We start from the raw sequence: 18,872 nt of genomic DNA, 5'->3' as shown, positions 1-18,872 counted from the left end.
ATTGGTAAAAAATTATTATGGAACAAAAATCTTACTACTGCAAATACTGCAGGCAGAAGAAATGTTTCAAATTGCACCCGCAGAAATGTTTCAAATTGCACCCGCAGGAGAAATGTTTCAAATTGCACCCACAGTTGAGAACCAACAGTCAAAAGCAGGAACACACTATTAGTGCACCCCATGTGCCTGAACGCGCTCCCGACAAACCTGATGACAGCCAACTTGAGAAGGGAATCACCACAAAACAGGAGTTGGTGTCTGCCCCTAGGATCTCTTCTTCTGATCATACTACAACGAATAATGTTCGAACCAAAAATCAGGATAGTCTCGCAGCTCTTATTCAGGAAGCATCAGGTGAAGAGGTAACAATTCACCCTTCACATACATTGGAACCTATCGCGGTGGCAACGACTGTCTTTCCTTCTACTGCGTTTCTAATATCAAATCAGACTGATGATCACATGAGTCAGTTTTCAGATGAAGAATGACAGGTTTACACTTTTCGGCGGAAGAAGGTTGGGGGCACACTCCAACTTGAGAACTTAATGTATGATACTTTAGTTACTTTTGGTAATGACATGACTTTTCAAAGTTTGTTATCTAGCTCTGCTCCTAAAACTAGAGGAAGATGCAGGACTAAACTGGCTCATCCCTAGCTACTTTCTTTCTGCATGTTTTAAATTTATTTTACTTTTTATTGAGTCTTTCTATTTCTTTTTGTTGGGGTATTACTGTATTTGTATCGTATGGGCAAGGTGTCTCTTTTGGGCTCTCTCATACAACCTTTATGTATCCTTTCTATTTCAAGAAAAAAATAAACATATATCAGATTGCTTATAAACATATATCAGATTACTTATAAACATATATCAGATTACTTATTAATATATATCAGATTGTTTATAAGAAAATATGAAAGACCAGCATATTATAAGATTTCTTATAACTATACAAAAGACTAGCACGCATATTGAATTCATTTCTTTGAATTACTGTAGTTTAGAAGTATGATTGTTCCTGGGTTATTTTTAAATAACTCGTTATGTTTTCATATCATTTTTAGATTTTAAATATTTGAACAAGATGAACAGAAGATGAAAAAATATGTATAAAAGAAGAGAACAACAAACCAAAATGTATAAATTTCCACTAGTTAATTTTAATTGTTTTTTTTAGTGGCCCTTTCATATATTATTTGAATATTAAATTGTTAGTGATAGAATTAGAATAACAGTGAATTGATTTCAACTGTTCGACCTTTTATTCCCGTCTTCGATAACTCCAAGCCCCGGGCCGGGTCATGACAAAGAAGTCCTCCATCTCAAAAAGAGAATAAAAGAGATGTTTGGATCATGCTTTCCTTCAAATGTAGGAGTCTCAATCCTAACCGTATTTGTTAGCTCTGATTCATTATTGCTTTGCTATCCAGGTTTATTCATATTAATTCTGACAATTTTGCTGTGGTGGATAGCGGTCAAAAATACCTTCTTCTAATTCATTCTCATAAATAGTATTGATTTGTGTTTGTGGTTCTTCAAAATAATTTCCTTCCCTGCTATCACTATTATCATAGAGATGATTATAAGCATTCCAAGTATTTCTATCATTATTGGTATCATGCATGTAAGGTCTAATAACACAAACATTTCTCATAATGAATTTTTTCCCTCAAGTACAGATGGACCTAAACATTATGGTACAAATGGCCCTTCAAGTGTTTTACCGATTAATTGTGTCCTTTAAGCAACACTTCCATAGCTTGAATTTCTAGGGTTGCAAGTTAGATGTGAAAGGATAATTTAGGAAGGGCCTTTACCAAAGTCAATTTGAGTTTCTTAGTGCTTTAATTTGATAAGCAAAATCATCAAATTTACTCATAATCTGATTAATGTTGTTTTCAAGGGTCTATGCTCAGTTACCAGAAAATATCTTATAAGTTTTTAGGTTTTCTAGACTTTGGCTCAATTGCTTGACAGATGCTAACATACTCTTATATTCACCCTTAAGCCTAGCAAGCCATGGTAAATTAAAAGTAAAAATGTTATGGGAACAATTAAAGCAAACGATATGATGAATGCAACTAAAGAGGAAGCTACAAAATTATGATGCAAATGCAACCACTCGTTCTTATCAAAAATAAATAGTTGTACTGAACCTCAATTATCAAATAAAGGCATACTTCATCAAGCATAAAAAAGCATGTAAAAATAATAATTTGTGCTAGTTCTAAGGCAGTAAGCAGGGCAACAGGTTCCTAGTCTTCTAAATATGCAATCGCTCATTATTTGCTGGAACTCTCTTACACAGGCAAAAGAGCAGATATTGTAGCAGATGGACACTCATTTTTACTTTTAATGAAGCTTTCTAGGCAAGTTCCATGCAATAATTAATAGGTTACAAATGAAAATAAGTATAAATAAAACTAACTAGAAATTTCATCGAATAAAATTAGCAATTAAGCTCCATCTTACCACACATTTTCCACCCAAAAATATCTGAACAGTGACAAATCAGCATCAATATTTATCTTTGAGTCGAAAAAGATGACAGATCATCAATTCTTTGGGTGGGAAGCAAGCGGTTGTTGCAGGCCCAAGATTTCCACCCAAAAGGGAGTGAAAATGGTTTTGGAGCTGTTTTAAATGGTGTGGAAGGATTATAGGTAGCTCAAAGCAGCAATCAAAAGCACTGTGTAAAGCAAAAAGATCTGGTTGAGGGCAACTTGGTTGTAGCTTAGCTGAGGCTGAGCTGTGACATAGATTCGCAGCGATCACAAAGCGAGCACAACAATAGCATCCAATAAAATTGAACCAGTTAACAACTATTGAAGGAATTAAAAGTGATTGAGAAAAAAATGGCTCACCCACAAAACAGACGAGGTAGCCAAGAGAGGGAAGGAGCAAAGAAGTGAAATGAACTAGTGCATGCCAAGCAAAATGAAGATGCAAGAGTTCCTCTTGGCCTTGGCAGTTGTGAGCAGATAAAAATGCACGTGAAGTGAATTCAAGAAGTGTACATAAGCAAGCAAATAAAGCAGTTGCAAATTAACAAGAAAGGGTGATACCGTAGTTAACCAAACTCACAATAGGAAAAGCAAATATTATTACTAAAAGAAAATAAGAGGTTACAATCAAACACATGTGAGATGAAAATTACAACAGACGTGACACAAATTCACAATAGGGTTCAATCCCATGTGTGGTGGTCGATCAAGTGATCGAAGAGCGAAGCTAGTTGACTGAAATAAGTTGTGGGTGGTTGGGACAACAAAAGAAAGGGTTGTAATTGCGTTGGCAGCGAAGCGGAGGGTTGGTACAGCGAGGAGCAGCGAAGCGGAGAGGCTGTGAATTGCAGGACAGCAAGAGGAGTGACGTCCGGTGTGGAGACAATTGGATAGGCTGAATGTGTGAGTAAATTTTGATTCAAGTGAGGCATTTTGATCTAAGTTGGCACAAAATTGTGTCCTCATGTTGTTGCAATGCTAAATTTATGAAAAGAGAATTATTTCTTAGCGGAGTCGTCGAAAATCTATAGGCTCCAAAAATTCATGATACCTTGTGTTTGTAGTCCATTGATTTCATCGTATTCAGCGAATCAATTATTGAAGGTCTCTTAAATAATTTTGATACTTCGAACGCATTGACGCTCTCCATTTTGAAAAAGGGTGTCATTTGAGCAATTTCAATGGCAATTGAAACATCATGAGTTTGATTTTTGTCATCTCGCTCATTGTCCTTATGATCGATCGAATGAACTGAGGACCTTTTCAAATAATCTCAATGCTTCGAACACATCAATGAAGTTTGCCATGTGAATCGGAAGTGTTGGAATAAATTTTGATAAAATAAATGCATTTTGATCCAAGTTAGCGGAAAACTGCATTCTTATATTATTATCGTAGAACTTAAATGGGTCAAATATGGAGCATATAATGTTAGTCAACAACAAAATACAGGGGCATTGCAATGCAAATGTGGATGAAGCGGCCAATAGGCATATGGACTACAAATATGGTTTTGACATCACTTAATACCATGGAAATAAGAAAAAAAAAAGATGAGGAAAGAGTACTCAGGAGGAAGGACTAGAAAAAGAAAGAGAATGAGAGAATTATGAGAAGAGAAAATTGATCGTTGTTCAATTTACTTAACATCAATCAATAATGATCTCCATTTAGCCCTTAGGATTCTATTTATAATGAAAGGAACCCTAAGAGTATAAGCAATTAAGGCAACGAAAAATCATGCCAAGAAATAAACTTAAAAGTTCCCAATATTCCCTTAGTATTGACATCTAAAGAGAGCAGGCAAACATCCTAATCAATGATGCCATCAATATGGAAAAATAAAACTAATTTCAACATCAAATACACTTAAAAGTGATCTTCAAGTTTATACTAATTCATATTATTTTTATGTTGCTACAATTCTAACTAGCAAGATCCTCAAACTCAAGAGATTCAGATCATAAAACATTATAAAAAAAGAATTATACACCTTAAATTTTCGAAGAATAAATTAATTTCTACAATTATACATAAATGAGATATTCTTCAAAATTTTCCATTAATAGAAAATCATTCATCTATTGTGCATCTCTATAGTAATTTCCATAAGACCTACTGCCGAAAGAATTGAGAAGTTAGAAGAGGAAAAAATTTCACACCCTTAAAGTACAAAGAAAATCGTGTATATTCAAATCAGGTGTCAGGTTATGTCTATTTAATAACGGAGAAATAATATTGCAATTTAAGTAAAACATTTATTCCTAAGAAGCTGGAAACAGCCTGAGAATAGCAACGCTCCACATCACTGATCAAAACATGAACACTTCGAATCATATATATGCATGAATGAACATATTAAATATGCTTTACGAATAGCTTGAATAAACAAAAAATAGACGGGTTTTAACCAAGTAGACATTGCATACCTTGCAACCACGATGAACAGCTGATCATATATAAAGAAAATAAATTAAGGAATAAAAAAAAACTTAGTAACCCGATGATCATTTTGTTAATCAAACAAGAACAAAATAACGGCTAAAATCAAATTACCAGCCGGTACTGCATCTAATAAGCAATGTGACAACAAATTCAAAACTAGAAAGAAATCAAGGTATGATGACTTAAAATTTTGCATCATCATCATCATCATTAACCTGCCTTATCCTAGTTATATGGAATGAGTTTTGTGAAACGTTATTTTCCATTAATTCTTACTGAGTAAGGTCAGAGATGTAAAATTTATTATTCAGAAACCATTTTGAACAACTTGTATTTATAAAACCTAAAAATCTATATCTTCTCCTTTCTTTATCCTCAAACACTGATTTTATCTGCTCTTCTATCAAGTGTATTTTCTATCCTTCATTAAACTTGTCCAAATCACAAGTTTATTTACATTTACCTTATCTTGAATGAATGTCACCATTTCTTTAGTAATTATTTATTCATTTACCCATTCTAGTTTTGAAATATCCTGCCATTCTTACTTAAGTCATACTCAACTTAGATATCAAATTTTTAGTGCCCAGCAATCGAATACATACAACATTGTTAGCCCATTTGAGCAAACTGATTTTTCGTATTCAGCTCATTCTAAATTTGTTGTGTTTGTGTTTGATTCGTGTTTGAAACTATTAGTGAACAATATGTTTTTGTTCGACTCATTAGACTTTGGACAAAACACAAGCCAAATTAAATCTAATTTTAAGAAAATGAAAATAAATAAATAATGAGCTGAAAATGAAATAATTATTCTATTTATCTACTAACCAATTAGTAAACCTAAAAATTAAAAAAAAAACTAATATATATATTTCAAGCAAAGAATGAGCCAAACATAATCGAAAAAAAGATATATTAGCTAATGAATTTTTTTATCACCCTAACGTTTGTTAGTCTATACCCATAAAAAATTAAGTAAATAAATGACCTGCAAGTTGCACTTAGTTTCATTATTTAGCAGTTATGCCCAATACTCTCTCATAGCTTTATTGTATGGTCAGTAAGTCTGCTTTTTCTATAGTTATAATAATCTTGAATGTCACTATTATTCTTTTTTTTTTAATTTTTGGTATCAAAAAGCAAGCTACTGAATATGCTACAAACCTCAAACTTGAGCCGTTTAGTGAGGAGCCATGGTATATCTAAATAAAGATTTAATTAATAAGAATTGATCAAGATGATTTGAATTGAACCGTTGTTATAGAAATCTAGTGAAAGAAAGTAATAGAAGATAAGCATTTAGAATATTTTAAAATTAAAATTAGCAATTCTAGCATGAATTTGCGAGCCAACATTATTGTCACAAAAATTTTTATCTTAAATAATTTATTCTCCTTTTTTCTTATTTGTTTCTAAAATATATTAAATCATTCCTGTCCGATAATTTTATAAAGTAACGTTTTCTTGTTTACAATCTCTTCAAATTTTCTCATCTATAAAGAAATTAATAATTTTACTTGAATGAAGTTGAACTACCTATAATCCAAACTAAACCAAGGTTGGACCACAGATGTCTGAAAGCTTTCATTTCATACTCAAAACAAATATGAATTGGCTCACATTAGTTCTTTTCAATCAAGCTGACAAGAAGGTCATATCAATTTTCAGTTTAATAAAGCTGACGTTGACAAAGTCTAGCTTTAGTAGAGATAGACTTGCCTTCGCTCAACTTATAAAAACCCTACCAAGTAAAAAATTGAACTCTTATTAACAGATGCCATAAAGGATACAATCGAGAAAAAAATAAATCCAATATGGGACCAGCTGTGCTGTTCCATGGCAATGTCAAAACCCATATATATGAATCTGCAAGGAGAAAAATCCTCAGTGATGGTAATATATTTGACATGTCATATCCAGGTGATAAACAATGCACAAATGTCTTACACAAATGTTTCTGCTAATGATGAGATCAAGTGGAAAAAAGCAGCAGTAAAACGTTGTGAACTTTCTGATAAATTTGAGAATGAGTAGTGCTTCATCACCTACAAAAAAAAAAAAGTATATGTGAGCTTTCCTTCTCAAAAATGGATAATCAACTTCACAATCAACAAAAACCCAGATGATATACTTAACAATTCCGGTGAACAATATTGAAACAATTCCAGACAGACCAATTCCCTCTGCCAGCATATATCTATGAACATAAAACAAAATAATTTTAAGAAAAAATTTCAAAAATTGAATTTCACTTCATGGAAAGACAACACGGATCAATTATTCACTTACGAAAAGTAAGGGAAAAGGACAAAAAGACAGCACTCCAAGTTCTGAAGGCTGCAAAAAGAAATCAGAGAGTTAGGTTCCACTTTTTACCAAGGTTGAAATTGGAAAAGCATAAAAAAGTTGCTGAACTTACTTGTCAACGTCAAGTCCCGCATACTTAAAAAGGTGATAAATGGTCAAGGTATTACATTTCAGACTTAAGTACTGGTATTAAAAATAATTGCAGGAAATGAGACTATGACAATTTGAATATGCGCTAGCACCAATATAACAAAATGAAAAAGAGAAAATAAGCCATAGCTTATCGTAATGGAATAGTAGAAATTCCATGCAAATTTAAATTGTAAATTTTCTTTAGCCGAATATTTACTCTTCTAGACTGTTGGTTTCAAAAATGAATAAAAAATAAAGAGGCAGGAGGATTTGGTTTGAAGCTCCTCTGAAGTGCCAAATTTCTACGGATCAAAAAGAGTACAAGCCTCTAATATTTGCATCATGAATCGAGGCACCAATAATGCTCCCAATCTTTCATTCCACATCAGTTTGCTAAGCGGCCAGAATTCAAAATTTTCATCAAACAAACTTGGCAATATGCAAAGCATACAACTTCCCAATAATTATCATAAAACATGGTTCAAAACTCAATCTGAAACAAGTGATTTGCTTGGATAAAAAATAGAAAGATCTTATAGAATAAAACATTAAACATAAAAATGTAAAAGGTGATTCTTCAATTATAAAAAATAGAAAGAGCTTATAAAAAAACATTAAACATAAAAAATAGAAGGTGATTCCTCTTACTTTACAGATACATAGCATCCTAAAAGTTCAATGACACCAAAATTCAACAGTAGAGCTAACCCATAACCCCTATCCAACCATCTTCAATCTGAAATGGGCCAAGTTCATCCAGCAAATAAACAACTAATAAGTAAAGTGAACCAAAAATGCTAAAGCTTCAAGCACATCTATAATAACCAAATCACAGTATGACCAACATCATTATAAAGACAGCAAATTGGATAGTGCAAAATGATGGCTTCCTATTATGTCTACCATAACGACATCATTCCATGAAGTTCATTAAGATCTTGGATTCCAACAGTTATTACATTATATAAAGTAATGGTCCACAGATTATTATCGTATACAAACTAGGAGCCATTATAAAGTGTAGCAAATCCCAAATACAGTCTTTTGCAATATAGATCTTTAGTGACTAGCAACCAGAAATAACAAATAAAATATCTGAAAGGATATCAGAGCAGAGATGAATCCAACGCCAACCCCTGTACCAGATAGACCAATAAACCATTATAAAGCTCTCCAAGGAAATCTTTAACAGCATAAATAAAAGAAATAGATAAATGAGCAAACATAGTTTGTAAACAATAAAAGATTACGTAACCAGAACTTGGTGCATATGTGTGTGTGTGTAATAAAAATAATAATTCCCATGTAAATTAATTTATTTTTAGAAAATTAATAATAGAAAATTATAGATTATTACACAGACACAAACACAATATAGAAAATTATAATTCTTGTTGTCCGACCATTTGTACCCGCCTTGGTTAATTCCAAGCCCCGAGCTATGTCGTGATATAAAAACTATGAAAAGAGTCCCAATAAGCAAAAAAACAGTGGCAACTCAATACTCTGAAATCCAAAGTTGTCATCTGTAGATGCTAAGTTGGTGTAGGTAAGCATAATTGTTATTGTTTACTTAGAATTCAGTGAAAACCTATTTTTAGGTGCTCTATAACTTCTCAAAAATGAGGATAGAGTTAAATCTCATATCTTGGTTCTAGATATCCCTCATTCCATGGAGGTCACTGTGATTATATTTGGTTTCCACATCTCATTAAACACAGCAGCAACTAGAAACATGTATTGAAGCTAAATGAGTGGAAAGTATTCTGGTCATGCAAGTTCAGAAGGGGAATCTTATTTGCTCTCTAGTTATTATGCCATGCCATAAAAAAGCACACAACTCATGATACATAACATGAATAACAATCACCCGAGGTTCTTATTTACAGTCTGAACTGAGGGATACGGGAGCAATAGAAAAATGGAGATAGGAGATTCTATACGATGCTGACAGTTGCCCTCTGAAACCCTGAAATAAAGGCATAAAGATCCATGTACGAATAGTAATCAATCCATTTTTTTAAAAAAACAGGTGTCGCAGGATTTGACTTTCTTACATCTATCTACAAATCTACACGATAGTCTTTCATACAAACAACACAACCTATATGATATTCAAAGATCAAGGCCATCACAAATCTACCTGATAGTCTTTCATGCATCACATAACCTCTCTCTCTCTCTCTCTCCTGTGTCTGTTTGTGTGTATCTCGCTATTTTGTGTGATGCAAAGCTTTATTACAATACATTATCAATCAACCTAAGGGCTTATTTGGTTCCTTGTTGATATAAACTGTGTTTTAGAATAACATTATTTTATTTTGCCTCTTATTTGCGGGCAAATCAAGCCATCAATTGCTTGGGGTGTTCAGACATCTTAAAATTAATATTGATTTCAAAATACATCCACGAAATCTGGTATGTTAACAATTTTTCAGAATATATTTTCCAAGTTCAAGTAACCAGATAAGCCCAAGTCTATTATCTATGGCCATGTTTTCAATGTATGTTGCTCCAACAATCTCACCGTCAAAACTTATCCTCTTACCTAGCATATGTTTTTTTCCAACAAAATTAGCATTTTAACCTTCCTCCAATCCAAGTCATAGGGCATAAGTACCAACAAACCTTATAGTCTCCTTGAATATAATTAATTAAACAGTAATCAGCGTATAAAGAATATCATTCACCTCTACCAATTTTTCGTTTCGTTTCTATAACCACTATTATCCCTATTGCATTCTTATTAGAATAAATAAAAGCAAACAATCCTGCCCAATAAGTTGGATTTTCTCCATCCATCTAGCTTCTGGTAAGCCTCAATTTTGACTCTTATAGGTATCTCTATGTCCTAATAGACTAGTCATTTAATATTCCCGACCTAATTAAATATGCCTAATGTTCATATTTTGAGAAAAAGTTGTGCCATGATTATGACATGGTTGTGGAACACCATGCTACTTGAGATCAATAAGTCATTTATGTTCCTCTTCACTTCAAAAGAAGTTTGGAATGCAGTTAAGCAAAACAACTCTGGTGAAAGATGCTCACAAAGCTAATCACTACCAAACAAGATAATCTTCATGTCATTGAATACATTAATGACATCAACATTTTAATGATTGAAGTTAGACTATCAGCAATATCTTAAGATGTCATGTTGTAAGGATGTTGTAACTCAATTAATTTGTGAAGCAATAGAGGATCTTTGAGTTCCAAATAAGACTCAATAATAAATTTGACCAAATTTGAATCCAAATCTTAAGGAAAAAAATCACCCTTCTCTAAATGAAATATTCTCTTTGGCATGGGTTAAACAAGGAAGAAAGAAGTTGATGATCAATGGTTCAACCCTTGAGATTTTTGTCATGACAACCTATGAATCGTAATATAAGAGACTTTTCTTACTGAAGATTCTCCAAAGAAGAGCAAAAAAATTTTTTTCAAACGTAATCTCTAATACAACTATTGTAAGAAAAAAAAAAAGACGTACCACAGAAAAATATTGAAAGAAATTGAAACTTAAATAATTTTCGCAATATCCATACAAAAATCATCTAAACCGTACTCTCTTGCTCAAAATGCTACAATTTCTAATTCTTATTTAGTGCCTAAAATAATTTTTCTCCCCCTTGGATCTTAGATTCAGAGGCTACTGATCACACGACAAACCTTACCAACATATTTCAAACTTATAAACCTTATCTCGATAATAGAAAAATCAAAATACATTTGAATATTTAATAACACTCAATAATGTTTTCTATGTTCCACATCTTGTAATTAACCCTCTATCCACAAATTTACCAAAAACTATCATTGTAAGTCATCCTTCTAACCAATCATGTAATAATTGTAAGAAAAAATAATAATATTAATAATAATTAGGTTGGTTCGAATAATTTTCTCGAAGGTTCACTGCTACGAGACAAGAGTCTCCATTCAAATCAAGTAACAACAATGAAATAGAAAGGAGAGAAGGAGAGATAGCAAGGCAAGAATGAGGAAGAGATAAAGAGTAAGGAGAAAGAAGCAAAGGAAGAATAAGAGTGGTGTGTGAGTCAAAGTAGTGAATAGGACTGACATCGTTGCTACAGTGGAGTTGCTTATTTCTCGTATGCGGGAGGCTCGTTAGCTTCCGGTGCCAAGGAAAGTAGAAGAGGGAAGAAGGAAGCTATGCATGCAAAAGAAGGGCAATTGAGCGGCCCTGATGTAACGAAAGACGAAGAACTAAGTGCCTTATGTGTGGGTTTGACCATAAGAAAAAAAAGGAGGAGAGGCTGCGTGTTTTTAATCATGCAAAGGAGAAAGGAGAGGAGCTCATGCCCTAGCAAAGGGGGAGGCAGATTGAACCAAAAAAAGGTAAGAAATAGTGTTTAGTGTTTTTATTTATATGAGTTATTTTGAAGTGTTAATAAGTTAATATTAATATCTTATGAATTAAAACCAATGATTAAGATTGTGCAGACAATCGAAATAAAGGACAAGGAAGATAAGACAGATGATTGTACAATAAAAAAAAGAGAGAGGTGATTTTAAAATTAATTTTCAATTTGAGATTTTACAATTTTAATTTAAAGCACTAATTATTGTTTTGACTTGGGCATTGGAAGGGAGAGGTTGGTGTTGCTTCAAGATGGTTTAATTTATAAATTTTGACCATCCGATGATCAGGTTATGAAAGTAGATGCTTTAGATTTAACTTACGTTAAGAAGGGAGAAGTTAACCTTAAAAGACTTGGACATGTTATATAAAAAATGATCTTAATTTATTAGAATTAAATAAAAATATGGCACTCAATATGACACAATGGAGAAAAAAAATTCATGTAGCTAACTCTACTTAGTTAAGTAAAGGTTTGTTGTTGTTGCTTATTTCTCGTATGCGGCCGAAACTTCCCCTTCCTCCGTCGGCTTTACTGTCTTCGAAGAATCATCAATCGACGACCTCCATCAGCGAAGGATGCAACAGTGAAGGGCATGGTGTATAGGCACAAAGTTCTAACACTCCATTAATTTCTCAATAAAGTAGCTAATGTATATTTTGTATGGGATGCTATGGTGAAAGGAGCATACAAGAGATTAAGGGTAGGCTGAAGTAACTTTGCCAATTCATGCCACTGATTTTCATTTTGTGTGACGGTTTGCTTGAAATGGATTTAATGGATGTGAATAAGAGCTTTTATGTGTCATTTGCAAAGACTAGAAAACTTTGATGCACTATCTTTTAAAATCTGAAAATTTTATGTGTTATTTGCAAAGATCGGAAAACTTTGGGGGAAAATCTTCTAAAATCTGAAAGTTATATGTCGGTTACTTGCAAATTGGAGATTCGTTAGGCTTGGCTTTGTGCAAATCTGAAATTTATATGCACGACTTCTTTTCTTTTACTTCTTCCTGCTCGAAACATTGAAGAGCTAACTATGGGAAAGCCCATGACCGTTTAAGATGAGATTTTTCATCCTTCGCAACTTTCTTAATAAATTTGCATCTTATAAATGAAGTTTTATCTCAAAATATTGGGATCACATTGCCTTTCTGGTGTGCAAAAAAAATAAAAAAAAATGTAACTTCTCTCTTGGATTACTATTTCAAACAATCGAGCATTGGATTTTGATTGTCTTTTAATAACAAACTATGATTTATGGGGATTAATGCCAAATGATGTTTGAGCAAGAATATTTATAATGATCCTTATAGAATGTGTGAAGGTTGTTAAACATTGGAAAGATGTCCAAAGGGCCAGAATGCATTTAAAAAAGAGGGGGACCTCATTTTCTTTATTGTTTTCTCTAGTGATTTAATCCTGTGAAAGGTTCTTCCCTGATTAGGGTGGCCCATTGTAAATAATTGCTTAAGCACCACCTCCATTCTCTTCTATATTGGGATGCAAAACATTTGCTTTTTTTTTTAATGAATGTAGTATAAATACAGAAGGGCTGGATGCTTGGTATGGAGATTCCTTGATTTTTACTACTATTTACATATGTAGCATTTGAGGTTAACATGTATGTGTGCAAAATTTTACTCAAGCTTTAAATATGTTCACATGCTTGGAGCTTTAAATATGTTCACATGCTTGGTGCCTGGAGTTGCAATTTCTTTGCACATATGACATTCCTCTTAAGAATGAAAAGTTCTAAACGTCGTCTCCGGGCTTGGTGAACTTGTGGTTTTCTAGTTGCAATGTAGAAGACGTTTTGGGTTTCATAATATCGTTGCTTTGGCTTGATTCCCTTGTTGTTTCAACATCACAACCTCGCTGTTTTGTAGAAGTTTAACATGATACTTTTGGCCCGGAACATGTGCTGATTTATTCACTATTTGGAGGGGATTTAAGCAATGTTTTTGGGCTGATTCTTTCACTGTTTTTGAGAGGATTAAAATGTTGTTTTGAGAGCCTTTATGAGCTATTTCTACCCAATATTCTTGCTGATTTTAGACAAATACAAGTGAAGTTTTTTGGGGCTGCATAGGGCAGCGCTTGGAGCCTTTTAAAAGTGTTATTTTGTCTCTTTATACTTATTGCTTGGAGCCTTTAAAGTATTGTTTTGGCTTTTTATACTTGCAGTTTGGAGCATTTAAAAGTGTTGTTTTTGGGATGGTTAAATGCTGATGTTTGGAGCCTTTAAAAGTGTTGTTTTGGCTCTTTATACTTGCTGTTTGGACCCTTTAAAGTACTGTTTTGGCTTTTTATACTTGCTGTTTGGAGCCTTTAAAAGTGTTGTTTTTGGGGGTGATTAAATGTTGATGTTCGGAGCCTTTAAAAGTGTTGTTTTGGCTTTTTAAACATGCTGTTTGAAGCCTTTAAAGTGTTGTTTTGGCTTTTCATACTTGTTGCTTGGAGCATTTAAAAGTGTTATTTTTGGGGTTGGATAAATGCTGATTTTGGAGCCTTTGAACACTGTTTTTTGGGCTAGTTACACACTATTTTGGAACTGCAGTTGGGGGCTTTTTGCTTACAGTTTGGAGTTGGTTTTGGGAGCCCTTCGCCGATTGTTTTGAGTTTCACTTGATTGCTATTTTGGGAAGATTTAAAATTTTTAGGCCGGCTCACTTGCGGTTTTGCCCCTTCGCTTTGATGATTTTTGGAAGTGGGTCGGTCTCTTCTCTTTTCCCGTTGTTTCATTTTTTCTCCGTTTTTTTCTTGCTCAATGTGTGGCCCTACGTGCTTATACTGAGATATAAGTGTGTGTAGTACAGAGATGTGGATCATCGAGTGGGTTGTAAGTTAGACGATTCGGGATTTAAGGGCGGTGATGACAAATGCATCTGCTAATAAATTATAATAAACCTAATTTTATCTTACCAAAAGCTTGGCAACCCTAACTCGCATGCACTCTCCTCCTTCCTCCTCTTCTTCTGCACATGAGGCCCCGCTTCCTCACAGGCACGTACACAGAGCCACTCAACTCGCTCTTCTTCTACCTCTGAGTTCTTTTTCCTTCAATCGTGCCTCACCTTCAACCAACGCAGCAACCCACTCTCCCTCATACATGTCGACACAACATAGCCCCGACTTCAACAACCCCAGGAAAACTCACGACTTCTTCCTTTAGCAAGGGCACATCATCGTCTCCTCCACCTCCTTCCTTCGGCCAAGGCACGACATCGCCTCCTTTAATCTTCTTCCATAGGCCAGAGCATGACATCGCCTCACCAACACGTAAGTGGTGATTTCATTCCTTCCGTATCTTCTTCTTCTTTCTCACTCTCGATCTCCCCGCTCTTAGTTTCGTTGGTTCTAAAAATGACAAACGATTAATAAGTCGTGATGCTAGAGACGCTCCTACTCAATTATTATTATTATTATTATTATTATTATATTTACTTGTAACTTACAATTATCACATGGGTCTTTATGGTACAAATTGGAAAAGATTTTGATGGTGCTCCTAAGATGATTTTTTAAGGGAAGAAGTAAATAAAAAAAGTAATTGATTAAAAGAAATGGAAATGTAATTGATTAAGATGATTTTAGAAAAAGTTTTATAAAATGAAAAATAAAAAGTTTACTTTATTTATAGATTGATTAACATATTCCTTTGATCCATCGTATTAAACATTTGTATAATAATTTAATGCAAAATAAATGATGATTATTCACTAAGTTGCAACTTAACATGTTGATTTTCTTTCATAAAAATATCGAAATGAGATGATTGATAGGAGAGAGTTTGTTTATAAAAGGAGAGGGATTGTTATGATAGGTTGCAGGCTATTTGATTTTATGTTCTATTACTTTTATGGCACTACTTATTTTACTATAGCAGATTAGATGATTTTGTGTTTGTTAGAAGATGTTTAGCAATGTATTATAAATTGGCAACTCTTTTATCGTTAATTTTTTACTGAACTACTGTTATTGTTTAAAAATGTTTACTTTCACCCTTGGACTATATATTTTTGTTTTGCTTAACTCCAAGTCCTTGAGCCAGATCGTGACAAAAGTCCTATCATAGAAAAGTTTGATTTTAATCCTGATTAAAAAGAGTAATTAGGAAGATTTGAGTAGAATTATAAATAATATAAAATAAATATTGAAATGAGTCAAAAAAAAATTTTTTAGATTATGGATAATTAGGAGAAAAAAATCAGGAATTATAATGTATAAATTGATAGGCCCCGAAATATTACTAGTAGTACTATTGCTTTTTTTTCTGAAATGATAATGTTGACACACAACTGATTATGAATTCTCAGCCTCAAGCTATTAGCAGTGGAAGAGCATAAATGAATAAATATAAAATTATTTTTAGGATATGAAACTGCCTTTACCTTCTGGAGCATGCAGGCGAATGAAGAATGAAAAGTAGCTTATGAGGGTGAAGAACATTATATAGGATATGGCATGTCCTCTAGAGAAGAGAGCTACCCTTGTTATATTTGCCTTTGAGAGTTAAGCTGAGAAGTGGTGGCAAGGGCAGTTGCACAAGAAATTTGGTGCCTAACCTAGCCACTTAATGCAATGGGAGGAGTATGTGAAAACTTTTAGAGATTGGTTCATACCACTATCAATCATGAAATATATGCATAATAAATTTACCAAGCTGGTGCAACGAGATCATTCAATTATGCAGTATGAAGAAAATTTACTATGCTCGAGAGGTACACACCTCATTTTATTCCAAATAAAGAGGAAAAATATCATAATTATTTATCTAGATTGAAATACATGATTAGGCAGTCATTGATTCCCCTTGGGATTGATGACTATTATGTATTGGTGGAGAGAGTTACAAGAATTGAGTTGGAATTTAAGCTACTCAGAGGATCAGAGGATTGTAGAAGAGAGAGTTCATAGGGATTCAAAATTTTATAGAGTTCTCTGAACAAACATTCATTTCAATCGGAAAGTTTAGATGCTAAAATAGCCAAATCCATTAGTTTTAATAATCAGAGTGATATTAAGAAGTGTGACAAGTGCGGAAAGTTTCATAATGGTGAGTGTCTATCTAGATCCAACACTTATTTCTGATGTCATCGGCCTGGACACATAGCAAACAATTATTTGAGACAGAGAGCTCCAGCAAAGAGCAGGGTTAGTGTTGCAACATATCAAAAGAGTTTTGGCTGGCTAAAGGTAGCCAAGTCCACAGGATTAGTGTCAAATATAAGTCAAACCAGCAAAATATTCAGCACATGGGAAATGCAAGTTCCCAACAAGAAGTTTAGGACTCACCTGAGGTTATCAAAGGTATATTTTATATTCAAAAAAAAAAATTAATTGATTTAATATTAAGTTGCATCATAATACATGTCATTCATAAGATCATAGACTTAAACACTTATTAAAGAATTCATCCTTAAATCTTACTATAATTTTATTTTATAATAGGTGCCATATCCTTAATGATAAAACAATAATGATATTGCTTGATGCAGGTCATCTCATTCATTTATTATAGAGGAGTTGCTTAGATTGATAAATCTAAATATTATATTAATGCCAATAGTTCTATCAGTTAAAATGTCTAATGCAAGTCATAAGGGGGTTAATAAATTATGTGAAGTAAAGTTTAATATTGGTGAGACGGATTTTAATGCACAGTTGATTGTTTCGATACCTGTTGAATTTTATGCAAAGTTATGTACGGATAGGTTATCTAGCAGTTCTGCAACCATAGATTGTAATCATAAGAAAGTTAAAATTAATAAATTTGGAGAGACAGAAATTAAACCGTGGTGAAAACGATATCTTGATAATTATATCTTTCAAGGCTTTCTAGTTACTAAATTGTGAAAATTCAAACTTTTATGCTTATATGAAATATACTAATCAGGATGTGAAATTATTGAACAATATTCTTGTGGTGAAATAATATCCAGAAGTATTTCTAGATGATTTACCAAAGCTACCACCAGTGAGGGAGATAGACTTCACTATTGAGTGATTGTCAGGCCCTGAGCTAGTATCCAAAGTACCATATAGAATGGCAATTATTGAGTTGCAAAGGCTAAAATATCAGTAGCATGAATTATTAAATAAGGTGGTTATCAGGCTAAGCACATCACCTTGAGGTACTTGTAAAGAATGACGGGAGCTTCAAAATGTGCACGGATTACATAGAAATGAATCAGTTCACTGAAGAATAAATTCACTGTTGATGATTGATAGCTTATTTGAACAGTTGAAATGTGCTTCTACATTTTTAAAGTTTGATCCAACGTTAGAATATCATCAGCAAAGGATTAAGGAGGATATAGCAATGACAGCATTCAAGATTTGATATGGGTACCATGAAAATGTGGTTGTCATTTAGATTAACTAATACTCTAACAATATTCATGGATCTGATGAATAGAATCTTCAAGCAATTCTAAGATATATTTATGATAGTTTTTATAGATGATATTTTGGTATATTAAAATGATGAAAAAAGTCATTCAGGTCATCTTCATGCTATTCAAAAAGTTTTGAAGAAGAATTAATTATCTGAAAAAAATATGTGTGAATTTTAATTGGAAAATGTGGCTTTTGTTGAGCATATAATTAGTATAATAGTAAATCTATAAACCATAATAAAATCAGGGAAATTGTAGATAGCCCAAGACTAACTAAAATTTAAAAAGTTACGAGTTTTCAAAGTCTTGATGCATATTACACGAGATGTAGAAGATTTTTTCAAGATTGCTATACCATTATCTAGATTAAAACACTAAAATTTAAATGGACTGATTGTTCTGATGATGTATTTCGAAAGCTAAAAACTTTTCTAATGACTGCCACAATTTTGTCAATTCCTTTAGGTTAAGATGAATTCCAAATTCATAGTGATGTCTGTTGACCTCAATTTTCGTGAGGTCTAGTATCTTTTAATTTTGAATCGTAGGGTATAAGAATTTCAGGTCCAAATTTACGCATACAATTTAAAATCAGTACTCAGTAATATAATTAACTAAATATAAAAATAAGTTGCAATTCAAGTAAAATTTTTTTAATAATCCTAATTTGTCTGTTACTCTAATCGTGATTTGACTC

At 33.0% G+C, this 18,872-nt stretch overlaps 1 protein-coding gene across 2 annotated transcripts in view; it reads right to left on the bottom strand.

The window, feature by feature from the left end:
* LOC110026791 (sodium/hydrogen exchanger 6-like) overlaps window positions 1-18,872 on the bottom strand; it is a 95,775-nt gene that overhangs the window by 45,982 nt on the left and 30,921 nt on the right. For both annotated transcript variants that reach the window (XM_020727922.1, XM_020727923.1), the window contains exons 10-16: window positions 8,498-8,526; window positions 7,371-7,402; window positions 7,241-7,288; window positions 7,088-7,148; window positions 6,899-6,996; window positions 6,742-6,817; window positions 4,933-4,952 (exon numbers count right to left, since the gene is read on the bottom strand). In XM_020727922.1, coding sequence (XP_020583581.1) covers window positions 4,933-4,952; window positions 6,742-6,817; window positions 6,899-6,996; window positions 7,088-7,148; window positions 7,241-7,288; window positions 7,371-7,402; window positions 8,498-8,526 — 364 coding nt within the window. The remainder of the gene's footprint in view (window positions 1-4,932; window positions 4,953-6,741; window positions 6,818-6,898; window positions 6,997-7,087; window positions 7,149-7,240; window positions 7,289-7,370; window positions 7,403-8,497; window positions 8,527-18,872) is intronic.

This window comes from Phalaenopsis equestris, unplaced genomic scaffold, assembly GCF_001263595.1.
Source record: "Phalaenopsis equestris unplaced genomic scaffold, ASM126359v1 Scaffold000401, whole genome shotgun sequence".
In the NCBI taxonomy this organism is placed as follows: domain Eukaryota; kingdom Viridiplantae; phylum Streptophyta; class Magnoliopsida; order Asparagales; family Orchidaceae; genus Phalaenopsis; species Phalaenopsis equestris.
Note: the sequence above shows the minus strand (reverse complement) of the source record. Positions and strands in the feature narration are given on the sequence as shown.